Source organism: Artemia sp. Qi Xiang Cuo, chromosome 14 (genome assembly GCF_049724085.1).
Source record: "Artemia sp. Qi Xiang Cuo chromosome 14, ASM4972408v1, whole genome shotgun sequence".
In the NCBI taxonomy this organism is placed as follows: Eukaryota; Metazoa; Arthropoda; class Branchiopoda; order Anostraca; family Artemiidae; genus Artemia; species Artemia sp. Qi Xiang Cuo.
Window position 1 is genome coordinate 38,444,881 of NC_142807.1, and position 27,207 is coordinate 38,472,087.

The 27,207-nt window shown below is 35.0% G+C and overlaps 1 protein-coding gene across 1 annotated transcript in view; it reads right to left on the minus strand.

Annotated features, from left to right (window-relative positions):
- LOC148944441 (DNA topoisomerase 2-alpha-like) overlaps positions 1-27,207 on the minus strand; it is a 78,777-nt gene that overhangs the window by 45,072 nt on the left and 6,498 nt on the right. Inside the window, 6 exon segments of the mRNA XM_089100285.1 lie at positions 3,951-4,082; positions 13,379-13,915; positions 16,488-16,661; positions 19,280-19,736; positions 21,680-21,857; positions 26,661-26,785. Of these exon segments, the coding sequence (XP_088956411.1) occupies positions 3,951-4,082; positions 13,379-13,915; positions 16,488-16,661; positions 19,280-19,736; positions 21,680-21,857; positions 26,661-26,757 (1,575 nt within the window). The 5' untranslated portion in view covers positions 26,758-26,785.

The following is a 27,207-nucleotide window of genomic DNA, read 5'->3' on the forward strand; positions in this document are numbered from 1 at the left end:
TAACACAGACCCCGAAAAAGATGTAGCACAGGCTCTGTCTCTAAATGAGGAGCCAAGGTCCGCAGATGATTCGTTAAAGATATTGTCCATCCAAGCCCCTTTCCAAAAGGTTCAACACGAAAAATTAACAGGAAAAAAAATATGAAAAAGTCCGAAGTGCTCACTGACACACAAGCAAAAGAACGCATTACTGCTAGGATAAAAGCTGTATCTGCCAAGAAAGCCCTAGTCCTGGAAAGGGGGAAAGTCAGAGAAGTGAAAAGGCTAAAAAGCAAAAGCTATGTTTCTTGTAAAAAGAGTTGCAGTTCGAGTGACGATTCTGACGTAGATAAATCTGTATATAACAACTGTTCAGAGTCCAATATGAACTTTGAAGGCGAGCCCTCTACCAGCAACTTTCAATTTGACACTGAGAAGGCCAAGGCTGGTGATTGCATTCTGGTTGAGCTGAAGAGCCGGAAAGGGGATCCTGTTCACTATATTATCATTATCAAACAGTATTAACTGAAGAATTTAAGGTCCACTTTCTGAAAGAAGTATAAGACTGCACTAACTGACGAGACGGTTAGTGTCTTAAAGACAGAAGTTGAAATGAAACTGCAACCACTGACAGATGGAACATCAAGATTAGCGGAGCGGTTTACTTTTGGTGTTGATCAGTCAATTTATAATTTGATATTAATACTTTTTAGTTTTTTTTTCAACATTACGGAAATTGATTTTGTAGTTTCTTATACTGACCATATTTTTTCATAGTTTTGTAGCCAAAATAACAAGTTTTAATGTTTCCCTTGCCACTTTTCTGTTTCTTTTGTCAGGTGGCCGAACGTAAGCGAGAGACGGCCGAACCAGTACCGGGATGGCCCAGGTTCAGCCCTTTTGACCACTTGGATAGAGAGACATCCAGATGGAAACAAGTGGAGCATTTCTGATTGTCTTTTTCAAGAATGGTATTGAATGAGTTACCTTTGCTTTGGCATACTCAGCAACTTCTTATCGCTTGAATCAATTCCTGGAGAATTAAAAAAGTCAAATCTTTCCGATCGTGGGTCAGTCTCCCATCTATGTATCGGAACAGAAATCAATATTAATATCGAAACGTAAATATTGATATCGGAAACGATATTTGGAAATTTCTTTTATTTCCAGCTTTTTCAACCATCAACCATTCAACCAGTGAACATCCAACAGAAAAATTCTAATATACAAAAATGTATCGTTAATATCTTGTGTAAATTTGAAGTTCTAGGGAGGAGGGGGGTAGCTGCCCCCTGCCCTATTCCCATGTGTACTTGAGTTTAATATCCAAATCAAGATTGTTCAATTCAGCAATAGTCCTCCTGTTGCCCATAAAAGACAAATCCTCGTTCGTAGCAGAGTCAGGCTTACAGAGGTCACTCCTTATGTAGTCGTTTTGGACTCGCAGGGAAAATATCCTACATCTTGTATTTTGCAAGGCATCCACATGCATTTTAACTAACATGCCCACGCTATCTTAAACCTAGGCTATTTTACTGAACATTTTTCATAAACTTTTCCAGTCCATTGAAATGAATTTCGTAATTACGGCCTCGAACTCAATTCAGAAAAACTTCGCGGCTTCTCTAACATTTTTAAGCGGTACAAGGTTATAAAACCTTTTGCGTCTCACCTTATGAAAAAACAACATTTATTTACAAAACAATTTTTTTCTTTTAATCAAAATCCAGATTTTTTTTGGCTTACTTCACACGCATAATTTCAAAATAATTATTTAGGAAAAAGCAGGTAATTAAAAAAATGAAAAATTTAAATCAATGAAACCTTTAATAAATGAAGAAAATGTTGTCTTTCCCAGTTGAGAAAGATCAGGTTATAAAGGTAGACGTCATTCGGAAGCCAAGATTTGGATGGAAAGCCCCCCCCCCCCCCGAAATCACAGGTTCTAGCAGTTATTAGCAAAATACGCGGGCATGGCTGACGAAGCTGTAAAAAATATTGTAAATTTTTAATTTTTTTGAAAAATTTTCGCGACCCAGCATAATTCTTTAACAACAAGGCACTGGGTCGCTACCCAAGAAATACTTCTCTGCGCTTTTAGCGTTTGTTACACACGTGTTTTCGAATAAATTAAATCATAATTTTCAAAACAATCGAGAACCCACTATCCAATGAAAATACTTCGTTTCCTTGTGTGATATTTTGAGTGAAACTGCCAAAGTAGTACAAAGTCCGCAGTGTAGGCTGGCAATTATGGATTCCCAATGTGGCTGAGAGTTAATAATATAAACTTTAGGCATCATTGGAAGAAAAAAGGAAACTAACCTAACCATCATTTAAGATGATGAAGTGACGAAAAAAGTTGATGCCATTCGTGGACTTTTAAACAATTTACTATGTGCATCCCCTAGATTTGCATCTGTGGATTGAAGAGGATGTATACTTATAAGTTCTCCAAACTCAACAAAATGTACTGATTTCAGTATACATCTGCAGTCACCAATTTGTTTATAATAAACAATAAGTAGAAACAGCAGGGAAATTTTTTATACAAGATAATGGAACGCAACTTTTAAATGAATATTTCGACCCTATATCCAAGGGCCGTCCTCAGCAAAACAAATGAAGAAGAAAAAAAAAATATAAAAGAAACTTACATTAAAATTCGATCATTAAAATTGAAAAAAGTTTTTTTTTTTATTTTTAATACAGCCCTAATATCATTACTTCAAGGAAGTCCAACCAGAACTGGTACACCAAGCGAAGTGGAAAAAAGAACAATTCATTCAAATGGACTAAAAATGCTTACAGACAAGCTTTTAAAGCTAATCTCGCCTTCTTGGCAGCCAGCCTAGATGGTCTATTCGTAACAGGTTGAGTGGAATTATTTACTGTTTTTTTAATATAATTAGTTAAATCATTTATAATTAATTTTGTGCATAGGGCATTAAGAGAATACTTCCCCAAATGTCTCTTTAAGGAGATATTACTATTTATTTTTATCTTAATTTCAGTTGCCTCTTGAACAACCTGTTTTATGCCTAAATAATTGCTAATAAGGCAAGTTTCTTCAAAAAGCATTTTATGGCTAGGGTTATCATAGATGTGATTGCTTAAAGCAGAATCAAAAGAAATATTTCTACTATTAGAATTTAAAGCTTTAGTTATGTCTTCTTTGCGTTGTTGTAGGCGTTTTTCTAAATTTTGATGGGTTCTACCAACATAAAAATAGCCAGAGTCGCATGGTATTTGATACACCCCTCTTTGCCAAGTAACTGGGGTTATATTTTTACCAGAGTTTAGGAAATTCATGATTTTAAAATTATTTGTAAATACGACATAAAAATAATTTTTTGTGCAAACTTTTTTTTAAACTTGTAGTGAGTTTTGGAATATATGGAAGGTAAATTATATTTGAGGGCTTGGCGGGAACTTCACATTGTAAAGACCCTTGATTTTACGGGAGTGTCTTGCCAATCTTCAGCTAATTGTATTGTTAATAAAGACAATAGGATAGTTTTTTCCAAAAAGAATGTCTAATAAAACTTAGTTCATCTGTAATAAGAAGTTCAGTGCACATGTTTAGGGCCCGATCGACATGAGATATAACAACTCCTTTTTTAACTTGTGGAGGGTGATGATTGGATTAAAAATGTAAATATCTGCTATTTTGTGTGGGTTTTGTGTAAATTGTAAAATCCAGTTTATCAATACTACGAATAATTAATACATCCAGAAATACATGGACGGCCCTTGGATAAAGGGTTGAAATATTCATTTAAAAGCTGCGTTCCATTGTCTTGTATAAAAAAAAATTTCCCCGTTGTTTTTACTTATCGTTTATAATAGAAAGGCAGCGTGGACTTTGTTGCTATTTAAATTGTTTATCAGGGTGGCAAATCGACAGACTTACAACTCTAGCACATCTAATACTTGCAAAGAAGAATATTTTATTAGCGACATAGACTTACGTGGTCCTGATCAGTCATGATCATAAGTTTTCCATAGCGCAGGCTCTTTACATCATCCAAAGTATTGTATTGTTTCTTATACTGCAAGCCGAGGATTTTCCCTATATGATTGATTTCAGCATTTTCCATAATCTGAAAAACAGTTTTGCAACAGATAATAACATGAAAATTGATAAGTAGGAGAAATTCAGAACTAATATGTTTGTAAAAATTCTTTTTCTAACTCGTGACTTTCTAATTGGAATTTTAAAGTCGATTTTCTTTGTATAAATACAGTACCAGAGGACCAGTACCAGGTGGAACGAATTTTATATATAAAACAGTGTCCCGCGTACCCCCCCCCCCCCAGAAAGGCATACCCCTACACCTTGATTCACACAAGGAAAAACCATTTTGTGAATGTTTTATACATCTAGTCTTTTAACAACAAAGAGAAAAAAGGGATGGATGGGCCTTTTTAAACTCTAGGGATCCAATTCTCCCCGTCCGATCGACATACCTGCCAATTTCAGAGGACTGGATGATTTCATTTTAATTCTGGGCTGCTGACAGTAAATGCCATGGGGTTTTACAAACGACAAAAATAGAGCCTAACCTAAAATAATTTTTTTTTTTACGTCTTTAGAAAGACGTCTTAGAAAAAAAGAAAAGAAGTTAGTAAAATAACATATAGGCTATTACCAGAAATGCATTAAAATAAGAAGAAAGGGGGCTAGGAAGTAGTCTAAGTACTTTGAGAAATGTGTGTAGGCTCAAAATCGTGTAAGAATCCTGATTTTAACACCGCCTCCTTCGTATTTTGTACTTGGAGCCATTCCTTATTTTTTTTTCCCCTTTGTGTATAACAAAGTGACACCAAGAAAATTTTTCTAACCAATTAACAAAGCCAACCGAATCCTTCCGCCTTCTAGCCTATTGACTCCAGAGGCAAAAGGGGTCACTCCTTTTTGTTTCTAGTCTGTCTGCTTTGTCCAACCAGTAACACTGTAGCCTATGTAACAAAGAGTTTTGTCGTTCTTAAACAAGCAAAAACAGGTTCCAAGTATCTCAATTGAAATAAAAATACTGAAAACCGTATACTGAAAGGTATTGGTAGGCTTCAGGATATGGAGCTTTAAACCAAAGGAAGAAAAGGGACTTTAGGGACCTTTATCAATTTAAGGGACCAATAGGGATCTTCACTCGATTTTAGGGACTTTAGGGGCTTTGTGGCAGCCCTGGAACTAAGGTAAAATAACAATTATAAAAAAAACATACTTTTAAGCTCAATTGAAAATTATGTTGGCACTTGATATCATTGCAATATTGATGTATATAAAATGATATCACTCCGGAAATATTTTTTTCCAAAATTGAGGCTTTTAACGAATTTTCTCAAACTTCTGACCTATAAACATCGATTTTTTAGCCCAGAAAATCCCAGAATGTCAATTTTCCCGAAAAAATATGAAGCCTTTTTTGAGAAAAAATAAATAAACAAATATATACACAATCATTGCTTGTTTATAAAGATAATAATATATATATATATATATATATATATATATATATAAACAGAATACTCAACCGATTACTAATCTGAAAACAATAATGAGATACAAGAAAATTAACTTATGAGGAATCAGAGAATAGCAGGAATTAATTAAGAGCCTAGCCTAAATTAGGCTAGTCCATGCCCTGGGCAGGGATTTCAAGCTGGTGATAGCTGTAGTGGTCTCCGGCGGCTTGCTGCTGCAGTGAGGTAAAATAATCAATTTATCATGGAAATAGTCGACATGAACAGTCATTTTGAAAACTGAAACTCTAAACAGCTATTAAAAGGCATAGACAGGAAGGTGCACCTTCCTGCATACCTCCTTAGATTACTCTAAGTACCCTTTGACCTGGGTCTGGTAGCCATTAATGTGGCTCTGTTTTACAGCTGAGTTTACAGAGTCATACTACTAACCCCCGTCCCATACCAAATAATAGACCCGCTAGGATTCGAACCTTAGCCCTTCAGACTAAGGGTTACAAATTCAACGCACCAACCATTTGACTAGGACGACTCTATTAAACTCACGTTCTAAGCTACTGTAGATGACAAATTACTCCTGATTGCCAAATATAAAGGAAAATACAAAAAGTTTTATTCTATAACTCAAATCGATATAATTGTTCATTCAATATACATCATTCTTTTCCACGTGTTTGAACATATTTTCTATAACATTTCAAGGAAGTATACGAGGAAATGCTTACTACCGGTTATAAATAAGTCCCTGAAAATTACCTTAATTTTCTGATAAAATACATTGAATTTACGTTATACTACATTTTAAATCCGGAAGATTTTACACTACTATGTTTCCTGTCATTACTATTCACATTTTAAAATAGGCTATTTTAAATAATTATTTAAACCTTTATATACTCAATGAACCTGTATTGTACTTATCCAATAGGCTATTGTAATTAATCATAGGCTAGACGAAAATAGATTTAATGAAGTCGAGACTGCAGAAACCCAATTTAACAAAGTAGCTAGCCTATCTAGGCCATGACATAGCGTATAAGGAAATACAATTAGCGGAGAAATATATTGTTAGGTTTATGTACATGGGCGTTGGGTGGGGGGGCAGCTGCCCCCCCTAGACCTTCAAATTTACATTAGATATGGCTGAAAAAGCAGATGGTTTGGAAAAAGAAGTTGATAAAACTCCATCACACTATCGACTGCCCCCCCCCCCCAGACAATATGCTGCCTACGCCCATGTTTATGTATGGAAATACCAGGGGGTAGATGGGGGAAGAGGGTTGAAATACCAAGCACAATTTTTAATATCACTATCTTACATTTCTTTGGCACAATTCTAGTAGGCTACATGAACTTTTCGCTATCTTAAAAAATATTTGACCTAAGAAAAATAACTATGAGGAATCAGAGAATAGCAGGAATTAATTAAGAGCCTAGCCTAAATTAGGCTAGTCCATGCCCCGGGCAGGAGTTTCAAGCTGGTGACGGCTGTAGTGGTCTCCGGCGGCTTGGTGCTGCAGTGAGTAGTTAGTAGTAGTGGTTTTCCGTTATTTCTTTTATAACATTAATCGATTTCCCAACTAAACCACTTGTATAGGCTACAATTTTGAATATGGTCGCCGTACAGTGGCATAGCCAGGAATGGTATGAATTCGAATCATTTTAGCAGGGCGGTCTGTACTACACAAAGGCTTTTTGGTATATTATTAGGTGGCCCTATGATTTGGCTGGGAGGGGGGTGGGATCATCATTTGATTCTTTTTTTGTGCTCTTTCATAGTTCAATAATCGCTTTTGGTGCAAATTGAATCTTGAGCTCTTAAAGGGACCCCGAAGGTATTTTATATGAACTGTGAGGGAGCGTAAAAGGGGCATCAAATGGTGTTTTCACTTTCATCCTAGCTGAATTGTATGGCCCACTACAAATTTACCATGAACTTTAAAATTTACCATGAACCTATAAAAGGTTGATTGTTTTTATCAAACAGTTCGTGGTAACGAACTCTAAGTAAGGAGCGACCCGTCTCAATAGTAACCGAAACTAAAAAAAACGGAATTTTGTTACAGATAGATGTATCAAAAAAATTGAATTTTATGCTGATTTCAAATATATAAGTTTCATTAAGTTTAGTTTTACCCGTCAAAAGTTACGAGCCTGAAAAAATTTGCCTTATTTTCAAAAAAGGGGAAGACACCCCTAAAAGTGATAGAATCTCAATGAAAATTAAACCATCAGATTCAGCGTATCGGAAAACCCTACTGTAGAGGTTTCAAGCTCATATTTTCAAAGATGTGGAGTTTTGTATTTTTCACCACAAGAAAGATCACGGATGTGTGTTTATTTGTTTGTTTTTTTCCTGAGGTGATTGTATCGATCCAGTGGTCCTAGAATATCGCAAAAGGGCTCATTCGAAAGGAAATTAAAATTTATAATGCCCCTTTTCAGTGACCAAAAAATTGGAGGGCAACTAGGCCCCCTCCCACGCTCATTTTTTTCTCGAAGTCACCCGATCAGAATTTTGAGATAGCCATTTTAGTCAGCATAGTCGAAAATCCAATAACTATGTCTTTAAAGATGACTTTATCCTCCATAGCCCCCGGGCGAAGGGCTTAAAGTTATGTTCTTTGCCCATTGTTTACACATAGTATTGGTTATTGGGAAATATAGAGACGTTTTCAGGAGGGATTTTTCCTAGTAACTATTATGAAAATTTGTAGCAAAGTACTGGGCAAAATATAAGTATCATATATAATATAATATGATGCATTCTAGGCAGACTGTTTTCCATAATTTTGTTACTAAAGCATTATTTTTTCATCATATTTTGGTATATTTTACTATGACTAACTTCACTTCTTTAGTGTGGTTGATATAACATGTAGCCTAGGTATCATAATTTCTATCATCATTTTGGAAATCTGCATTCATTTTATTGTTTTGGCTTTATTGTCTTAACTTATGCTCCTGGCCTCCCCCAGGCCACTCAGTGTGTCCCCAGGCAGCGATAGAGGAACGCCCTACAGATATGTAGGGTACCTCCATAGGAGGCACGGACCAAGGGGGAATCTTATCTCCGAGGGTCCATGATAGAAACCGGGGCACCCTCACGGAGTCATAAATACAGGCAGAGGAGGAAGAGGGCCCCTCAAATGTACACTCAAAAGGGCCCACTGGTGTTTCCACAAGTCCCATGAGTTACAAACCTTCTCCCAGTAATGGGTTCAATTGCATTGTGATGCAGAACACCATCGCGGGAGGATCCTCTATAGGAGAACAACTGCGGCAGGGCGTAAGATCCAGATCTATGGACAACGGCCTCTGCAAAGGGCTGTCTCGACCCTTTCGGGGTAATTGCAAGGCTGGGGACTTAGCAGCCAATTTTATTCCCATTTAAGGAGTGGCGCGTCTTGAGGACATCATAGTCCGGTAAGCAACACAGCATTCACACAGCATTCTCAATAATAGATAACTTCTCTTGGCTAGGTCTGTTTTACCGATTGCTATCGGACTGAATAACCTCTTCATATATAGTATATCTACCATGGACAGCCTCCCCGTAGTAGCAAAATATTTGTAGGCATAAATATATAATGAGTCGGAGGTAATAGGCTTCAGATTGTCTGTGCAGGATTTCGACTCTTGATGATAAAAGAGCATCGCCAAGTGCTGAAAACCATGTTGTGACCAAGATGGGCCCAGGATTGCACAAAGCCTCCATTCATGGAGGTCCCAGGGACGTCTTGCTGTTCGGTTCTAAGCCGGCCTAAGCACTTCAGTGTAGACTTGAGAAGATATGTGATCCCCGTCCCGCACTGGTATCTGGGATCATTGCTTTTCCTGAGGCCAAAATAATTTCAATGATTTAAAGAACGTGAAAATTGGAACTTGGAATGTAACGACGTTAAAAAATGACCATCGTATCGACATTTTGACTGACGAATTAAGACGTTCAAACTGGACTTATTATGAGATTCAGAAACCCATATCCCAGGGGTAGGATGCATGAAATTAGGTGATATAGAATTTGTTTACTCAGGCAGGAAGGATGGGGTACATCGACAGGGAGTCGGGCTCATGATGAATAAGGAAGCTGCCAAGTCTTGTTTAGGTTGGGAAGGTATTAATAACAGAATACTTATTGTTCGTTTTATGACTAAAAAGTGCAGGGTATCAGTCATAGTAATATACGCCCCTGTAGAACCGACTGATGGACATAGTAGTAGTCTCAGATGAATTTTACTTACAGTTACAAGAGCAAATAGACAGGGTCCCAGGTAGAAATATGGTGTTTTTACTAGCAGATTTTAACGCCCAGGTCGGTAGAAACAGGGAAAGATGGTATCCTAGCCTAGGTAAATTTGGTGTACCGTAGGAAATGAAAACAGTAATGGATACAGACTTTTGCAATTGTGTAGGTATAAAAATCTAGTTACAACCAATACGGCGTTTGGTCATAAAATGGCTCATAAGTTAACATGGTATTCACGAGATGGTAGGACAGCAAACCTATGTTATAGTAAACCGAAGACTGGCAGGATCAATACAAGATATTAGGGTATACAGGAGTGCTGTTATTGATGTTAAAAGTAAGGATCACCATCTACTAGTGTCAAGGGTTATTTTAAAGCTGAAATTTTGGAAGGGTAACTACCTCCCAGGAAGTTATGATGTTGGTAGACTCCAGGATGAGAATTTGAGAAAAACTTTCAAGGAACAGTTGAATACTAAATTTAAGAGTTTAAAATTTGACAATGTGGAACATGGTTGGAACAATTTTAGAAAAATAATTTGAGAAGTTGCTGATGGGGTCGTAGTGAAGAAAGTTAAGACTGCAGCTAGTAATATTAGTAAAAAAGCTCTACGTTTAATAGAAACAAAAAAGGGCTTGTACAAGAATTATCTGAATGATAGATCAAATGAAAACAAAAGGAATGTAAAGAAAGTGGAGAAAGCTTTAAAATATGAACTAAGGAGGTGTAAAGTGGAGGCCATGAATAAACATGCAAACTACCTGCAAGATGCTGCTGGGCAACGAAATAGTAAAATATTGCAATGGCATGTTAACAGACTAAGACGGAACAGCCTATCTAGACTGGGGCCAGTTTAAAATAGTACCGGGACTACAATTAGTGACAAGCAAAGAACTAAAGGGAGATGGGCAGAAGACTTTAAGAATTTACTAAACCGAGATAGAGTTGCAGGAAAAGATATAGAGGAAAATGAAAAAGTTTATAAAACCTTGGATGTGCAGGAAGATTTGTTTTGTGTGGAAGAATTAGCGACCGTACTAAAATGATTAAAAAACAATAAGGCTCCAGGTGTTGATATGGTGGTAAATGATTTCCTAAATATGGTGGCTCTGAGGTTACAAATAAGCTACTGAAGATTATGAAAAGGATTTTTGAACAAGGGGAAGTACCTAACGATTTTAAGACAACCTTAATTACGCCACTTCATAAGAAACATGAAAAGTGCATAAATGGTAATTATCCTAACATCAGAGTGATCTCGGTTGGCTGCAAATTACTTAGTAATATGATACTTTTGAAATTGAGAGATGCTGTAGACCAAGTTATAAGGGAAGAACAATGCGATTTAAGTAGAGGTAGAGGATGTGTCGACCAAATTTTCACCCTTAGGTTAATAATCGAGAAGTGGCTGAGTTGTCAAACACCTTTGCTCCTCAGTCTTATAGATTATGAGCAAGCATTCAATTCTGTTGATAGAAGAGCTTTAGTAAAGGTTTTATCCTTGCATGGTATACCAGACAAATACATTAAAGTGATTAGTGCTATGTACGAGAATAACACTGCTGCGGTTAAGGTAGGAAATGAAGTCATTAAGGCTAGGAATAAGTGAAGTTTAATAGGTGAGGCTTGGTAACGAAAAGATTGATTAAGTGGACAGCTTCACTTAGCTTGGTAAGTTTATTATTAAAGACGGTAGGATTATTGAAGATATTAAAAGTAGAATATCCAAGGCTCAAGGTGTTTTTTCAAAGTAAAAAAGTTTAGAAGAATAGGAGGATAAGTGTGCAAACCAAAATTAGAACATTGGAAGCTAAAATTATGACACTAGTCAAATGTTACTTTGAAGCATGGGAGCTCCGAAAAGCGGATGAAGATTTGCTAGATGTTTTCTAAAGAAATTGCTTCAGGATTGTTATGGGTACCTGGCTGACTGACGGTATTTCAAACAATAGGCTCTAAGAAAAATGCGGTTCAATACCACTCTCTAGGGCTATAATGAAAGGAAGGTTGAGGTGGCTAGGGCACGTTGTGCAGATGAAGGATGACAGATTGCCGAAGATTGTTCTTTTTGGTCAACCGTCTACGGCTAAACAGAAAGCAGTTCGTCCTCGTCTGGTGTGGGAATACGTCATAAACAAAGATTTAAAGTAAATGGGAACTTCGTGGGAGGGTGTAAAAAGGGAGGCTTTGAATAAATGGGGATAAAGGAGCGTGCGTAGCTGTGTTGGCCTCAGGCGGCTTGGTGCTGCGGTGAGTTGTTAGTAGTAGAAACTTGTCTTAATGTAGTAACTTGAGTTGTTAGTAGTAGTAGTAGCAGTAGTAGTAACTTGTCTTAATCTCAATTTGGAATTGTTTTGGTATACCTAAGAAATTCCATAGCCAAGACCAGGGACATATGCAGGATTTTAGCTTTGAGGGAGGCAAACGCTTAGGAGGACAGAACATGGAAACCCCGACAAATTAAATGGAAAATAACGGAATCTAATGGGTGAATTAGAGAAAGCCCAATATTCTGTCGTCGCCTGCTTCGTATATCCCTTATCAATTATTAATAAGAAAACTATTAATTTTGTTACTCCGAAAACCCGTTTTGAGAATAGAGTAAGTAATTACTGTGGGAATTCTATTTTTTGTATGCATAGAACTACAATGTTTTGAGAGCTTGGGAATCTTCCCCTTTTGGGCATTTTACCGTCGTGGAAAAGTTCATTTTGGGTTTGTATTTGAAAAAGACGCTAAAAATACATCTCTTAAGAGGGATTGCAACCTATTTTGTGGTCTTCTTAGATATAACACTGATATCATTATATCAATGATGGGACGAACATTAACTTTCTGACGTGCAATTAACTTTCAAGCCTGTTGTTCATTTTTTATCTTAAGTCTCAAATTTAAAAAAAACAGAAATAATTAAGAGTCAGTCGCCTTATACGAAATATACCTAATTTTAAACTTGACTAGAGAATGTGACTGCTAGTCGTGAAATTGTTAACGATAGCGTAAAATATTACAACAACAAAACCATTATATGAGGTTCTTTCTAATTGCAATCAAGACATTCAAGGTGGAATCAGGATTACGCTCAGAGCCTAGAAAAACTTCGGCATTATCCTATTACCACTATAGATACAAAAAGAATTTCTATTCTCTAATTCACCCATTAGATTCCGTTATTTTCCATTTAATTTGTCGAGGTTTCCAGGTTCTGTCCTGAAAACTAAATTACTATAGTAATCAATCAGACTAAAAAATACTAATGTACATATAAAACGAATATTTGATAGAAAATAGCATTAATGTATGAAACTCAGCAATTAGAGGGCTCCAACCCAGTAACATATTAAGTTTGAGTTGGATATCAATTTTATTTTCGGTACTGTCGGGACCCCTGGCCAAATTTATCAGATAAATACTTATTTTGTAAATTTCATTTCATTTCTCTTTAATTTCAATACTTCAACCCTGGTTCTAACTATTTTTAAACAACATTTTACCCTGTTAATATCCAAAGTAAGTTCTGCGCGCGTGCCTACTTTATACTTTTTTTTTGCCTTCTTAACATTTACTTTATTTTTACGGAGATAAAATCAACAAATAAACAAATTGTGTTTATTTCGGCATTATCCAATCACCAATATAGATAAAAATGAATTCATAGTTACCTGTTTCGTTGATGCATCACGAACATTGAGGAGTTTTCCTCTGAGTGGAAACACACCATATTTGTCCCGACCAATAACAGACAACCCACTAACAGCCAAAGTTTTGGCTGAATCTCCTTCAGTCAATATGAGGGTGCAATCATTGGAGAACTTCGTTCCAGCATCATTGGCATCCTCCAGCTTAGGTATACCTTTGATTTTATTCGACTTCTTAGCAGTCAGGGTCTTCTGTAACATGTTTTGAGCTTTAAAGTTGGCAAATTGAGTGCAGGCTTCAACAATACCACATTTAGCTACGGCAGTCATAAATTTGTCCGTCAAGGCGCACTTTGAACCAAAACTTTTGGCCTGAAGGGTCATATTCTCTTTTGTTTGGGAGTCAAAGGTAGGATTGACAATGAGACAATTGACAAATACCCACATGTGATTCTTAATTTGAAAGGGTTTCAATGTGACACTTGACTTGTTCTTTTTCTTCAGGACTTCCATCAAGTTTTTGACAATCATGTCAGCTACATAATCAACGTGTCGACCACCCTAGAAAACAATGTCACAAACATGAATTAGCATATGAATTACACTCTTGGTACTAGTATTAATATTCAGTAGGTTCTGGACCATGAACAGTGCAGCATATAATTTTGACCAACAACATGTTTAAATGGTCAATAATAAGCCGTTGCCAATATATATTGCAAAGATCGCAAGAAAAAACCAACAAAATCGAAACTACAAGAACTAAGAACTGTTCGCTTCGGAATTCGTAGAATAATAATGGTATGTCGTCGTTTTTCAGTTGAGAGAGAAAAAATGGCATACTTAAAATCTTTGTTTTTCGTGTTTTTTGGTTATAATTTGTTTAGATTTTATAGGTCAATATTTGTTTCGTTTAACTGACAAAAACTGTTGCCAAGGACTGTTAGGAACTAGCGGGACAATGGAAAAGCGTTCTACATTTAACTAGCAAAGACATTGTGCCCGCTACATCAAAAGGCTCCAGCCCATGACACTTTAGAAGTCTCGAGGCAATTTTTTCCATGATCATCTATAGCTCTCCTACAATTCACTAGTTGTTTCTGTGTCCCCCCCCCAAAAAAATCTACCTGGCTATTATTTTTGTAAAATTCTAGTTTGTACCCTACGATAAAAATACTAAAAAGTTGACATGTCAAAGCCAAAGGAGAACAAAAAAAAATATAAAAAATTAGTTCCAATTGGGACCGAAAAAATAAAGAAAAAAAAAACAAAAAGCAAACGGATTTCTAGAATATCATCCACGGTAAAAAAGAACTTTGTAAATTCACCAACACCATCTAACTTTTCTAAATCATTCATAAAGAGATTTCCCACAAATTTAATGAACGTACAAACAAGATCAGTAAATTTACTATGTTTATTTCGTTTTATTTCAACTGTTCGAGAGAAACAAAATAAAGTAAAATTTGCCAAAATTGATAAATTTGCAACAAACTGTTTGCAAAAATTTTAAACACAAGTTGCTAGAACTAGTAAATTCCAACATTATAACATTTTTGTAAAACTTACGTCACAAATGTATTTATATTCTGAAAAATTTCAAAAAAAGCTAGTACCTACATAATAATTTGCTAGCACAATAGGTACCTACGCAGGCAAGCGCAGTGAGGGGAGAGTCCGAAGGAAGATCTTTCAATACAACCCCGAATTCTTTACGATTTATTAAATACTTTCAATCTAATTCGAGCACTGATTACTTCTTTTAGTACGCAAGAAAAGAAAATACTTATTTTGTTTTGATAATCAAGAAGACATTTGCAATCGGTTATTTGTTTCATTTAAGTAGGTTTTCAGGAAAATGCAGGTGTACTTTGACGTTACAGGGGGTTTCAAATCCAAGAATCCTTTTGGTATAGCTAGCAAAATGATCAAAGAGGAAACAGCAGCAAAAATAGAGGGAGTTTTACCATTTTATGTTCCGAGCGAACAATATTTTCGTCTAGATGGGGTTGATCCCAATGCTCGCCCCAGAGTCTTCTTCTTCTGATTAAGGTTATGGGCAATCAAATTTGTACTATTTACCGACTCCTTATTTAAATAGTCTTGGTTCCATTAATTACCAGAGTGCTATTTGGCTACAGCTACAGAATTGTTGTGATAGCCCCTTTGTCTCAAGGTATTCAGGCACCAGTCTAACGATTTCCAGTTTTGTATTTTTAGATGGAATCTGGTCCATCATGCTCTTAGTAAAAGAGGGTAGCTTGTGAGACATGAAGCACTTTATTAGCTTGAGTAGGTTTGGTTTTCTGCTGTGTTAAGAGTAGATGGCACTAACAGGCAGCAAAGAATTGTTTTGCTGGTTGATGAGACAATTTGCATTATAGTGAGGAGGGAAACCCATGCAGTTAAGAATTTGGGACCTTGAAATCCTCACGCACTTCTTATTTTGTTTCAAAAAAAAAAGAATAAAAAAAAAGATTAAGGTTACCCCAAAATAGAAACGTGAGAGGTAGTGGTTTTCCTTTGCTGAAAAATCGTTACTCTGAAATATATAAGTGATTGAGCATATTCACAGATAATAACCGATTTACAACAATAACCGAGATCACAGTGTTCAATCTTAGTTAAGCTATAACATCAAAAAGCTTTGCATGTGTGAGAAAATTTTCCAACTTTGCTTATTCCAAACATATAACTTACATTAAGATAAAAGATGCAAGTAAAACAACAGCTCACAGAGACAAATCTCTTTAAAAAAATCCCATTTCACAAATTGTTTTAATGGGAGTTATTGCTCTCACCTTCAATACTGCAAATCATACATCTCAAATCGGAAAAATTTGGGGAACCATATTGAGATCAAAAATACCCATTTTAAACCAATATTTTTGTCAGGTTGGGGCTCGTATTATTCTTAGGGGGATTTCACCACCTACCCTCCCTTGTATATTTTATTTTATATTTTATATGTATATCCTTGTGTATGCAGTTTTTATTCACCTAGTCTCGCACCTAGACTAGCGTGTTCATTGTTATTAACTTATATTATTACTTTATTAAGTCGAAATAGATTTTAAATTCTCGGAACTAACTACTTTTTAAAATAGCTTTTGACATACACGGAAAACTATACCTTTGTAGTCGCAATACTGTTGACGAAAGAAACTTGCTGAAACCCTTTATCGGAAACAGCTACAGCTACCTCCCAACGATCATTGACAGTTTCATAAACAGGCTTGATAGGATTGCCAAGATCATCTTTGACGTCTTTCAAGTATAAATCAACATAGTCTTTGAATAGCTTAATCTGTAAAAGGAAAATGACAACATTATTTTGACATATGTTACATCAAAGTTCAGTGACTGAGATACAGGTTCTTTACTATTGTTGACAGGTCACATTTACACCCAATGAAAATAAAATTTGTCTAAAGAAGTAGCACAAAGACTATTGGTTAGTATTTTCCGATAAATACTATAGACTACTGTACAAATTTACCTGCAACTACTATATATAGTGACAAAATGAGGATAGTAAAAAAAGAATGAAAACAGAATTCAAATCAAAAACTTCAAACGACAGTCCCATAGTATCTTTTTTACATATTTGGATTCTAAATAAAAAATAATGCACATTTTCGTACTTTAAACTTTGTAATCAAAAACACCCCCAATAAAAGTGATCAAGATTTGTAAGTCAGTTGTCATAGTTACTCCAAGACCATTATCCAGGCTCTTAGATCTTTATCAATTTCAATAAAACTGGGATACCCTATATACCTAAATAAGTACTATTTTCTTTACGCATAGTAGCTATTCATGAAAGAAAGAAAGAAAGAATGAAAGAAAGAGAGATCCTTCAGGTCCATTTCAAATCGTTCTGATCCATCGTAATTGGTTTTACCATATATACAAGTCAAAAGAAGGCGCAAAAAAACGAAGTGAATTAGGAAAGTGCTTTTTTTTACTCAATCATTGAAGCATGTCTTTGACAGGCAAAAATTATACAGAAGGTGAAAACAGAGATTAAAAATTAAGCAAAATAACGAGCTGATTGAGGGCTGGACTTCTCCGCTCTGAGAACTCGTGGTACAACCAGAAAGTTCTAGGTACTATAAAACATTAGCTGTTACTTGCCCATTCTATTATTTTTTTGAGATTTTTGCCGAACAAAATTGTGGGTCTTAGTCCCCCCCCCTTCCCTGTAATAAGAAAAGTAATCAGGGTCAAACTTCTACGGTTTTTATCGAAACCGTGAACCTATGACTCAATTAACAAATATGATATTATTCTTGGAGATCTACGGATAATTCTTGTCTGGAACAAAAAAGATTTTTTTTTTGCTTTCCCTTGAGAACCTAGAAGTCTACTTTCGCTGAATAGCTCTGTTCAAGATGATAATTAAGCAGGCGTCAGCTTTAAACGGATGCAAGACTAAAATCTAAAAGGGCTAAAGATGTACGAAGGCTCACTGACTCCATCACAAACTTTTTTTTATAAAAATAAAATTTGGAAATCAATACAAACAATGTTGCAAAAAGTGTGCAATTTCGGATGAGTTTGTTCCTTTATTTTAAGTGCTTATGAAAGAGGCAGAGGAAAAATAATACATATGCCTTATAAATTTATCAGCTTTCTCGTTACTTAGCCTTTGCTCCTTTTTTAGTAGTGATTAAAAGCTGCCCCACGGCAACACATCAACTTTTCAACTAACAAAGATGGAATATTATTTTTTAATCCATAGACTAATAATCCACTAAGAGCTGATAAAAGTAGCTAACTTGATCTTTGTATAAACATCTTCAAAAGCAGAGGCAGTTTTAGGAAGGGATAGAGGGGTTCATTTGCCTTGGGCGCTGAAATTCTAGCGCTTGCCAGTTTTCTAATAAATAATCTAATGGTTATAATCATTTTGTAGTCTCTAAAATTCTATTTTTATTAAAATAAAGTAAAGGGGGCAGTTGGCAGGAACTATAAGCAAATTCAATCCAAAATTCTCATTTTCCCATATCTTCATCACCATTCCTTGAAAATAAAATTAAGAATACCAAATTTAATTAATTTAAAGTTTTTTTGTGATGTTCTGTATTCGAATTTTGTCAATAATGAAAGCTTTGTTAAAATTTGGCCTAAAAATTTTTTGGAGAAAGGAACGAGGCGCTAATCAAGGTTTTGCTCCCGGCATCGTAAAGGCCAGAACCACTACTGACTCAAACACGAGGGCCATTGAATTTGAGTGAGAAGAAGTGTTTTAAAGAACTTTTAAATTTTATGTGTAAAGAACGAGGGTTGAGGAAGGGGTAGTTCCCAAATATACGGAATAATTGGTATTCCTTTAAGTTTTAATGTTGCTCCTTACTTTCAGTCAAAAAAACTCTTTTTTAATTTAGTTACCAATAATGCGTTGGACTGGCCTTTGGTTATTCTATGGACATTGTGTAGGTTTTTAGCTGTCTTGTTTGGTATTTGGCAATAATACAAGTCTCTCACATAGAATGACTTAAGCTACTTTACATTAATTTATTTGTGATGACAATTACCCCTTTCCATATCAAATTTTCAAAATAGCACTCTTAAACTCAGATTGCTATATTTGGTTAAAAATAAAGACAGGAAACAACTTCAAAATAAGCACTACTTCGAGCAAGCAAGTTTGACAGAGCAACCTCTGCCAAACTCACTCCTTTTCAATGCATTCCATATCTTGGTAAGTCTTCATACAGACTGAGAACTGAAATAACTGATCAGATAGTGTTTTTCTTACACTACTAACATTAGATTTGAGCGCAATCAAAAAAACATTTGATCTTTTTTTTTCTGGAATGTAAATACAACCTAAGACAAAATCGAATAATTCCATATAGACTAGCACATAGAACTATAAATAGGAAACAATGAAGTAAGAAGAGAGCTCAATAGTATTACCGGTAGCCTTTTTCCATTGAGAAAGACCTTGACTCCTCTAGATGAGGCAGCAACGTCAAAAGCCCTCCTGGACATCAGCCCCACAATATCCTTATCTAACTTCTCCATTTTGAACTTCTTCAAATCTGGAGAGAAAGTAATCTTTGTATAATCCTCTCCAGTTGCATCCTTAATCTTTGGATCCGTCGTCTTTGTCATATTATCTGTCCAAACTTGTTTAAAATGTCGCTTATATTGTTTTGTAGACGTTTCTACTACAAATCGATTACTAAAAATGTTACAAAGTTTGGCACCGTAGCCGTTACGACCACCTGTGACTTTTTGATCGTCGTCATTGTAATTGGATGACGTCAAAAGGTGACCAAAAATCATAGAAGGAACATACATCTTTTCATCCTTATGTTCAACAACTGGGATACCTTGACCATTGTTATAGATGGAGATCACATTATTTTCCCTAAAAAACAACAACAACACATCATTACGTTTATCACTACTGTCATATTTTCTTTAAGGGGGGAGGGGGGGGGCACAAAATTGTAGTTTTATTCCACATTTCAGAAGTTTCCTAGGAAGAATCATATTGTGAAACAAAATAGGTTTGGCCTAAGTCTAAAATTTAAAATGATGAATTTGATTCTGTATCAGGAGTTTTTGTACTATTTGATGAGGCAACCTTAGCAACCTCGCTTTAAATATAGATATTGTTCATAGTTTTCTCTAAGATCTATTTAAGATATTTTAATAAAAAGAAATTAAAAAAAACATTCCTTCTCATTTAAAAAAAGGAACAATTAAAAAAAAGACTATTGAAAAAATAGTCTTCTTTTACTTTAGTCTTAATTCAGACTAAATCAATGGACTGGCTGTATCAGTCGCCATGGAAAGAATCCATGTCCAATGTAATTTTTGAATGGTCTTTCATTTGTTTTGTTTTTTTCATTCACTTTTTAGCTTCTGATATGGTTGCTTCTAAAGGTTAGCTTCTCTTATATAATATTTTCTTTTAAAAATGAGGAAAGTTTAGAAAATCCCAAAATCCTTCTTTTTTTCGTTTACTCGCTGGCTGAAAATAATCTTGTTTTTTTTTTTTTTCATTTTCTGATATGTCATTTTAGAGCTATTGAAAACCTACTAAGAGCCTCCCAGGGTCCGAGGCAATGCTGCCACACGGAGGCTCAGTTATTTAGACTTAAGAATAAAGAAACTTTTTACCTCATATTTAGAAAATTTACAATTTATTTTGTAAACCAAGTAAATTTAAATAAGTGCTAACTATTGTAGAACTCTTGTATACAAAAGTTAAACTTGATCATAAAAAGCAAAGTGTTGAGGAGGGCCATAGTTCTACTAGGCCTAATATTCAAATTATTCTGAATATGATATTAATAACAAAGAACAATAACAAAATACTTTTTAGACGAAAGTATATTAAAAAGGGTAAAATTTTTGAATAAGACATTGAGAATAATGACAATACTTTTTAATACAAAAATAATAAAAGTCTGAATATTTTGGCTTCACAGCCAGAAGCGTTTATTAACGAAAAAAAACAAAAAAACTAGGCTAAACAAAACAGACAAAGAAAAACACAACTGACGATATACGAAAAACAAATAAGAAAAACGAAAGGAAAACTCATGTTTAGGCAAAGTCCAATGAGATAAAGTACCATTGTTTGTCTTCTGGTGCTTTATTGCATTAGATTTTGCTTAAATGTGAATTTTTCTTTTCTTTGTTGCTATATATAGTCTGTTGTGTTTTTCATTATCTGTTATGTTCAGGCTAGTTTTTTCTTCAGTTTCCAGATGTGAAGCCTAAATGTTTAGATTTTTATTATTCTTTTTGTGTTAAAATATATTTTTCACTGTCTAATTCAAAAACTTTACCTGTTTTAAATTTAATTTTGTTTCAATTGGAAATGGAAAGGCAGTATAGTATAAGAAATTATTAACCTTATTTGCGTTCCCTGTCAACAAGGCCGAATCCAGGGGGGATAGGGGGTTTGACCCCCCCCCACCTCTCAAAATGTTTGTCCGACTCGCAAAAACGTAACAAAACGAATATAAATACATTTTGATGCGTTTTTAAAGTTTTTGTACCCCCCCCCCCAAAAAAAAAGTTGGATACAGCCCTGTCTGTCAATAATAGAATTTTCGGTTCAGATCTTGCAAAAGGCAAATAGTAAATAAAATTCAGCATTTACCAGCTTGCTATGTTTACTGCCCTGCAAAAGACTTTCAGAAAAACACTAATCAAGCGTATAGCACAAAATGCAGGGATTGAGGGGGCATAGCACCTTGTCTTTGTTTTAAATTTTGATCTTTCACTTTACTTTCATTTGAAAAAAAAAAATGTGTTCAATATTTTGTTAAATATCCGTCATAAATGCTAACTTACGGGTCAATGTCGATTTTTATCACATCCATAGAGGAATCTCTCTGTTTGTTGTCAGCCGCATTTACAAGGATTTCGTCAAAAATTTTGTACAAGCCAGGAACATATGAAATTTCTCTTTGTACCAAGCCTTCTTCCTGGTCATAAACCCACATCTGCTCTTGAGCAACCTCAACTGAGCCTAAAAAAATAACGGAGGATTGACATTAAAACACAACCATGATTTGAAAAAAGGGATTCTGAATGCCCCTCCTGATGTAACAATAAAAACTATATTTCTTCTCAAATCCTACAATAGCTCTGAAACAATGCTAAATATGCCCCAAGCACCAGTTGTTATGAGTAAAGGGCAAAACTTACTCCATTGCTGTTGGCAAAAAGTTGAATGAACAAGCTGCATTTTAACTGAAGTATTTTCTGATCAGTTTGTTAGGATCTCACTTGGTTCCATTGAACAACAGTTTCATTTTTTGTTTCATCATAAACAGAAAAGCCAGTACTCACTTTTTCCTCTTTTTTTATTCAAAAATTAATACAGTCCCACGTTTTTTTCTTTATTATATTTTTTTTTCATTTGATCACAAAATCCGAAACCTGAGAATCCTCTTTGATGTGGGAAAATATCCTCATTCATTCATGTGAACAGCTCCCAACTCATTTGGGCATTTTACCCTTGTATGACATCATTCTAAGCCAAGTTTGAAGGAATTTTCTTTTCAATTCAAAATTCTCTTGATTTTAATTGTTTAGAGCCATTCTTATGATTTCAAGATTATTAGGACAATGTTTGTATTTCTAGTGTGAACAGTTTAGCTATTAAGAGGATTTGATACTTTACAGCAGTGGTGCTCAAACTTATTTAGACAATGTACCCTTTTTTACCCACAAAACATTTTAGTTAGTCCTTCTCAATTACCACTACTAAGTAAACTATAGCTAAAATATAAAAATTACCAGTCCTAGAGTTAAAGGGTTGTTTTACTATTTTGCTGGGTGGCCGCGTACCCCCTGAAAATTTTTGCATACCCCCAAGGGACACGCGTACAGCAGTTTGAGAACCACAACCTTACAAGATCACCCTATCATATCCATTATAAAATTTTATGAGTTTGTGTTGCTGAACTATTTAGAGTTGAATGTCAGTCTTGCCATAACTTATAGAGCATGAATAAGAAATCCAAATAAACAACAGAAAATTAGAAGCTGACAGCTACTCTCCCAAAAACCTTAGATTTTTTTTTAGCTTCCCCGTTTTGTGCTGGAGATATTCAGATTAAATGAAACGTTCATCATTAGAAAGTGTGAATTTTGTTTTTTTCAATTGAATGGAGCATAATTTTATTTTTAAAGTTCAGGAAGGGACAGCCCCTAAAATATTCTAGCATAGCTGCTTAGAAAACATTAAAAGTTAAATCAAAGGAAGTAATTGGAGTAATTTATCAGCTTTAGGAGTTCCCCGTTGGGCTACCTGCCTTGATTGAAAACCTTGCCAACACAGGATACATGTTACTTATGCTGTATCTAGATTGAACAAACATCACTTTGCTTAACAATTAGTTAAATGTTATACAAACTGGCCTCTCGTTAGCTTTTTGAACTGTTGACACATTTAAGATCCCCCTATCAATTTTTATCAAAATTGCTTTTAGTTTCCTCTTGCGCTGGGAAAAATTTGCCAATGGGCCCTTTGTCTTTGAGATGATCAGCCGACGCCAAGACTTGTAAATTGCTTTTTATGGTATCGAACTTTCTTAATAGTTCAACACAGAAACGCATGCACACACACACACACACAATACACACTACAGATGGAAAAAGAAAAGGTTGGAACTGATATTTTTTTCCCCTTCTTAATTTGGGCCCCTAGTCCAAGGACGTAATGATATTAGTTTCGGGCCAATCAGATGAAAATGGTTTTTTTTGGCACAACTGGGCTGAGACCCTTTCTTTTTTTGCACATTAATCTCGTCCTGGCTCACAGATTTATGGTTGGAAGTTTCAAACTGATCAGGAACAAAAGTTTTGGCCAAATTCAGGTACCCTTAGCATCCCCCTCCTCCCACTGGAACGTGTTCCCCTTAGCACCAGGAAGAATCCCTGTAATTTTCGAGCAAATCAGACACCCAAAACCTAACATTTTCCTCTTTTTACATCTATTTATAAGCAATTGACAATTGGCAATTTGCATAACTTACAGCTTTCCCCTAGAAAATGGAGGAGGAATAGGGTCATGACTTCCTCAGAGCCATAATTATTGGACCACTTAAAAACTTAGAACAAAAAATAATTTTCCAAATTCTGATCCAATACATAGAGGTTAGGAGAGGGCAGGTAACAAAAAGGGGCACAGGTGGGACTGGTAGACTCCCAATCACTTTTGACCTTAAAAAAGCAGTAGAACTTCCAATTCCCAATTGAATGATCTTTACTATCACCAATGGAGTATTGCCTCTAATTTGTATTAATAGAGTTTTATCCATAAGAATTCAATTGCGATCAGTATTTTTCTCGAAACAATATTTTTTCCAGCAGAAAAAATTGCTAATATAACTTAATTAGGGTATATTTTTGGTCTTTTTAGAAGAATTTTTCTAATAAATCGAAGGGTAGTGCATCCAAAGCTTCTTAGTAGTTTTCCATTTCCACTTTTAAGGATTCACAATTGATCCATGCTATATGGGTTTCAATGAATGCTAGCTGGAAAATATTTGCAGCTAACTTGCCTGATTACAGATTGCCCTCCACGCCTAGAGGTAAAAGGAGTCCATCCTTTTGGAAATGGAAGATGTAGTATTATGTGATGCCTTGCTCCTATGCTTGTGTTTGTGCACCAGCTTGCTTTTATGTGCTTATGCTTATTTACTTTGACATGCTTATACTTGCTTTGCATTGCTCATGGTGTTCTTTATTATAGGTGCCTGTGTTTTTAAATAAAGATTTATCTACCAAACATTACAACTTGGCTGCCTTTCTTCTAAAATATTGTTAGTGTGCTTAAGGAGCAAAACGCAAATAATATACAGTCAATTGTAGATTATTATAGAAGATGCAAACTTTCACATATGGCCAATCTACAAAGGAAGATAGAAGTGTCTCCTTTGCGGTCCCTTTGCAGTCCCATTACCATTTTTTTTTCAGAATAGATGTACAAATATTGAGCCTTGTTTTGAACTTCAAGCTCATATGTATCAAAATTCAGGACTTAAAGCTTGTTTTTAAATAGTTAAAATAACTGCTGAAAAAAAATATATAAATACCACTAAATATTCAAATTTAGAATATTGCTAGTCCTGGGAAAGCACATGTTAGTGATCTGATTTAACTTGCTACTATATAGTCTTCTTATCTGTAGCTATTGTGTGTCAAATTTCACATATAAATGTACCCTTTCTTGAAGTTAGTAGGGCTCCAGGACATTGGGACTCAAAAGTTGTGTAAGCCTATGGGAACCCCATCCCATTTATTCCTTTCACCCATATTATTTGCTGCTGACATGTAAAGTGAACTGACATGTAAAGTCTTTTTTTGAGGGATTAGGGATTATGATACAACAAGCAAAGAAGGATGTAGCAGATTCTTTGAAGATGTACAGTCCAGTTGGACTATTGGGGAGGAGCTATTGAATCTAACACATTTGATAACCTGTACACACACAGTATCTTCTGGTTTACCTCCCTACTATGATTTATGTTTTGCCAGTGTGACAATAATTATCCAAATAATACAATAATACACTAAGTGAAAGCCATTCAGTTTTGAAACACCAAACAGCCCACTCTGGAATCCCTATCTCCAAACATCTCCAAACCAAACAGTTTATTATGAGAGGAGAGTTATAAGGGAAAGGATTGGCTCATCTTGATTACTTCCATATGTATGGTATACAGCATATGTAGATTAATCAAGAATTGGGAATAAAGGACAGAACCAGTATTCAAACTATTAAAGGCAATCTATCCTCAGTAATAAAACCTTTATGATAAGAAGCAAATTTAGATTCCACACCAAAAACTATACATACACCAGAAGTGACATGACACATGGAAAAGCCCACCACTAATAAGAATACCAAAAACCTATTTAAGCTTATATTAGGATATAGATCTCATATCTGTAAAGAAATTCCAAAGGCATATTTGGATTATGTGCCTACAATCTATATCTAAATATTCTACATCTATATAATTTATAATCTATGGATAATCTATTTAACAAAATACCAAGCTACAAGGTAGTATTTATGAGCTATATAGCATTTGAGTTGCATCAAACCTATCTCCTCAGGTTTTTGACTAGTAAAGGCCCAAAAATGCTTTTTATATGAATGTATGAGCACTACTTCAGTTCATGAAATGATAGGTTTCCTAGTTACTAATAAATTTAGTGGAGTTTATTAGTTTTAAAGTCATTATAAAATACTACACATGCAACAGTTCAATACAATTTGATTCTGATTCTATTTCAAATGAATTGGCTGAGCACTCATTTCATATTTAATCAATGTCAAAGACAAACAGAATTGGGGAATGATTAAACATTTTAATCAAACATAAAAATAGTGAAAATTCTAAATAAGCTCTTGATATCAATAATAACAGAAGTTTACATCACAAATATTCAAAACATTGTCAATATCTTGAAGTTACAGGTTAAAAAAACACTTTTTTGGACTCACCATTAATAACTTTAATTATTTCTGCAATATCTAGCATATCAGCCTTTTTCTTGCTTTTCTATTTACCTTGAAAAGTTAAAGATTCAGAATACAATCTATAGATTAAGCCTAAGGTCTTATGTGTTTACTGGCCGAAGTTGAAAGCTTATGGCTTAGCATAGACAAGAGCCTCAATACAACATTCAAAATATTGGAATAAATAATATAATGCTTTAACAACAAGCCTTTCATCAATTAAGAACAAAATTGCATGCAACTACATTTACTTTTTAAAACTGAACAGAGGGATGGATAAGGAGAAATATATACCAATGTATGTATCTGGTCTGAGTAGAATATGCTCCAGTTGACTCTTCTTTTGGTAGATTCGTTCAACTGACAGCCTTTTATTACTTGAATCAGCCATCTTTGTACTTAAAGATGAAAAATATGACCTAGAATGAAACCAGAACTAAAATAAAAAGTTCAAAAATATTTGGGGGGAGGGGGTCAAGACTTACATAAATAGCATTTAGGGCCACAGTACTTCTGAGACAAAGTTCTTTGGATTAATTGAAGGGAAGATTCCCATTCATGTATGTGTAGGTACAGTTTAAGATAAATGCATCTTTGCATGAAGATCCCATTACAGTTGCAAAGCTTAAATACATCTAAAAATAACCAAAATAATAGGTCAAATGTTTACATGCGTACAGAGAAGAAACATTCTTATACAATTATTAAAAAACTTTTTTGCAAATTTTACATTCTGTGAGAACTAAGCACTAATCTAAAAATCAAGTCAGATGCAAAGCTTTATTACTTCAAATAACAACAAAAATAGTAAGTCTAGTGTTTCATTAATATGGTAAATAAG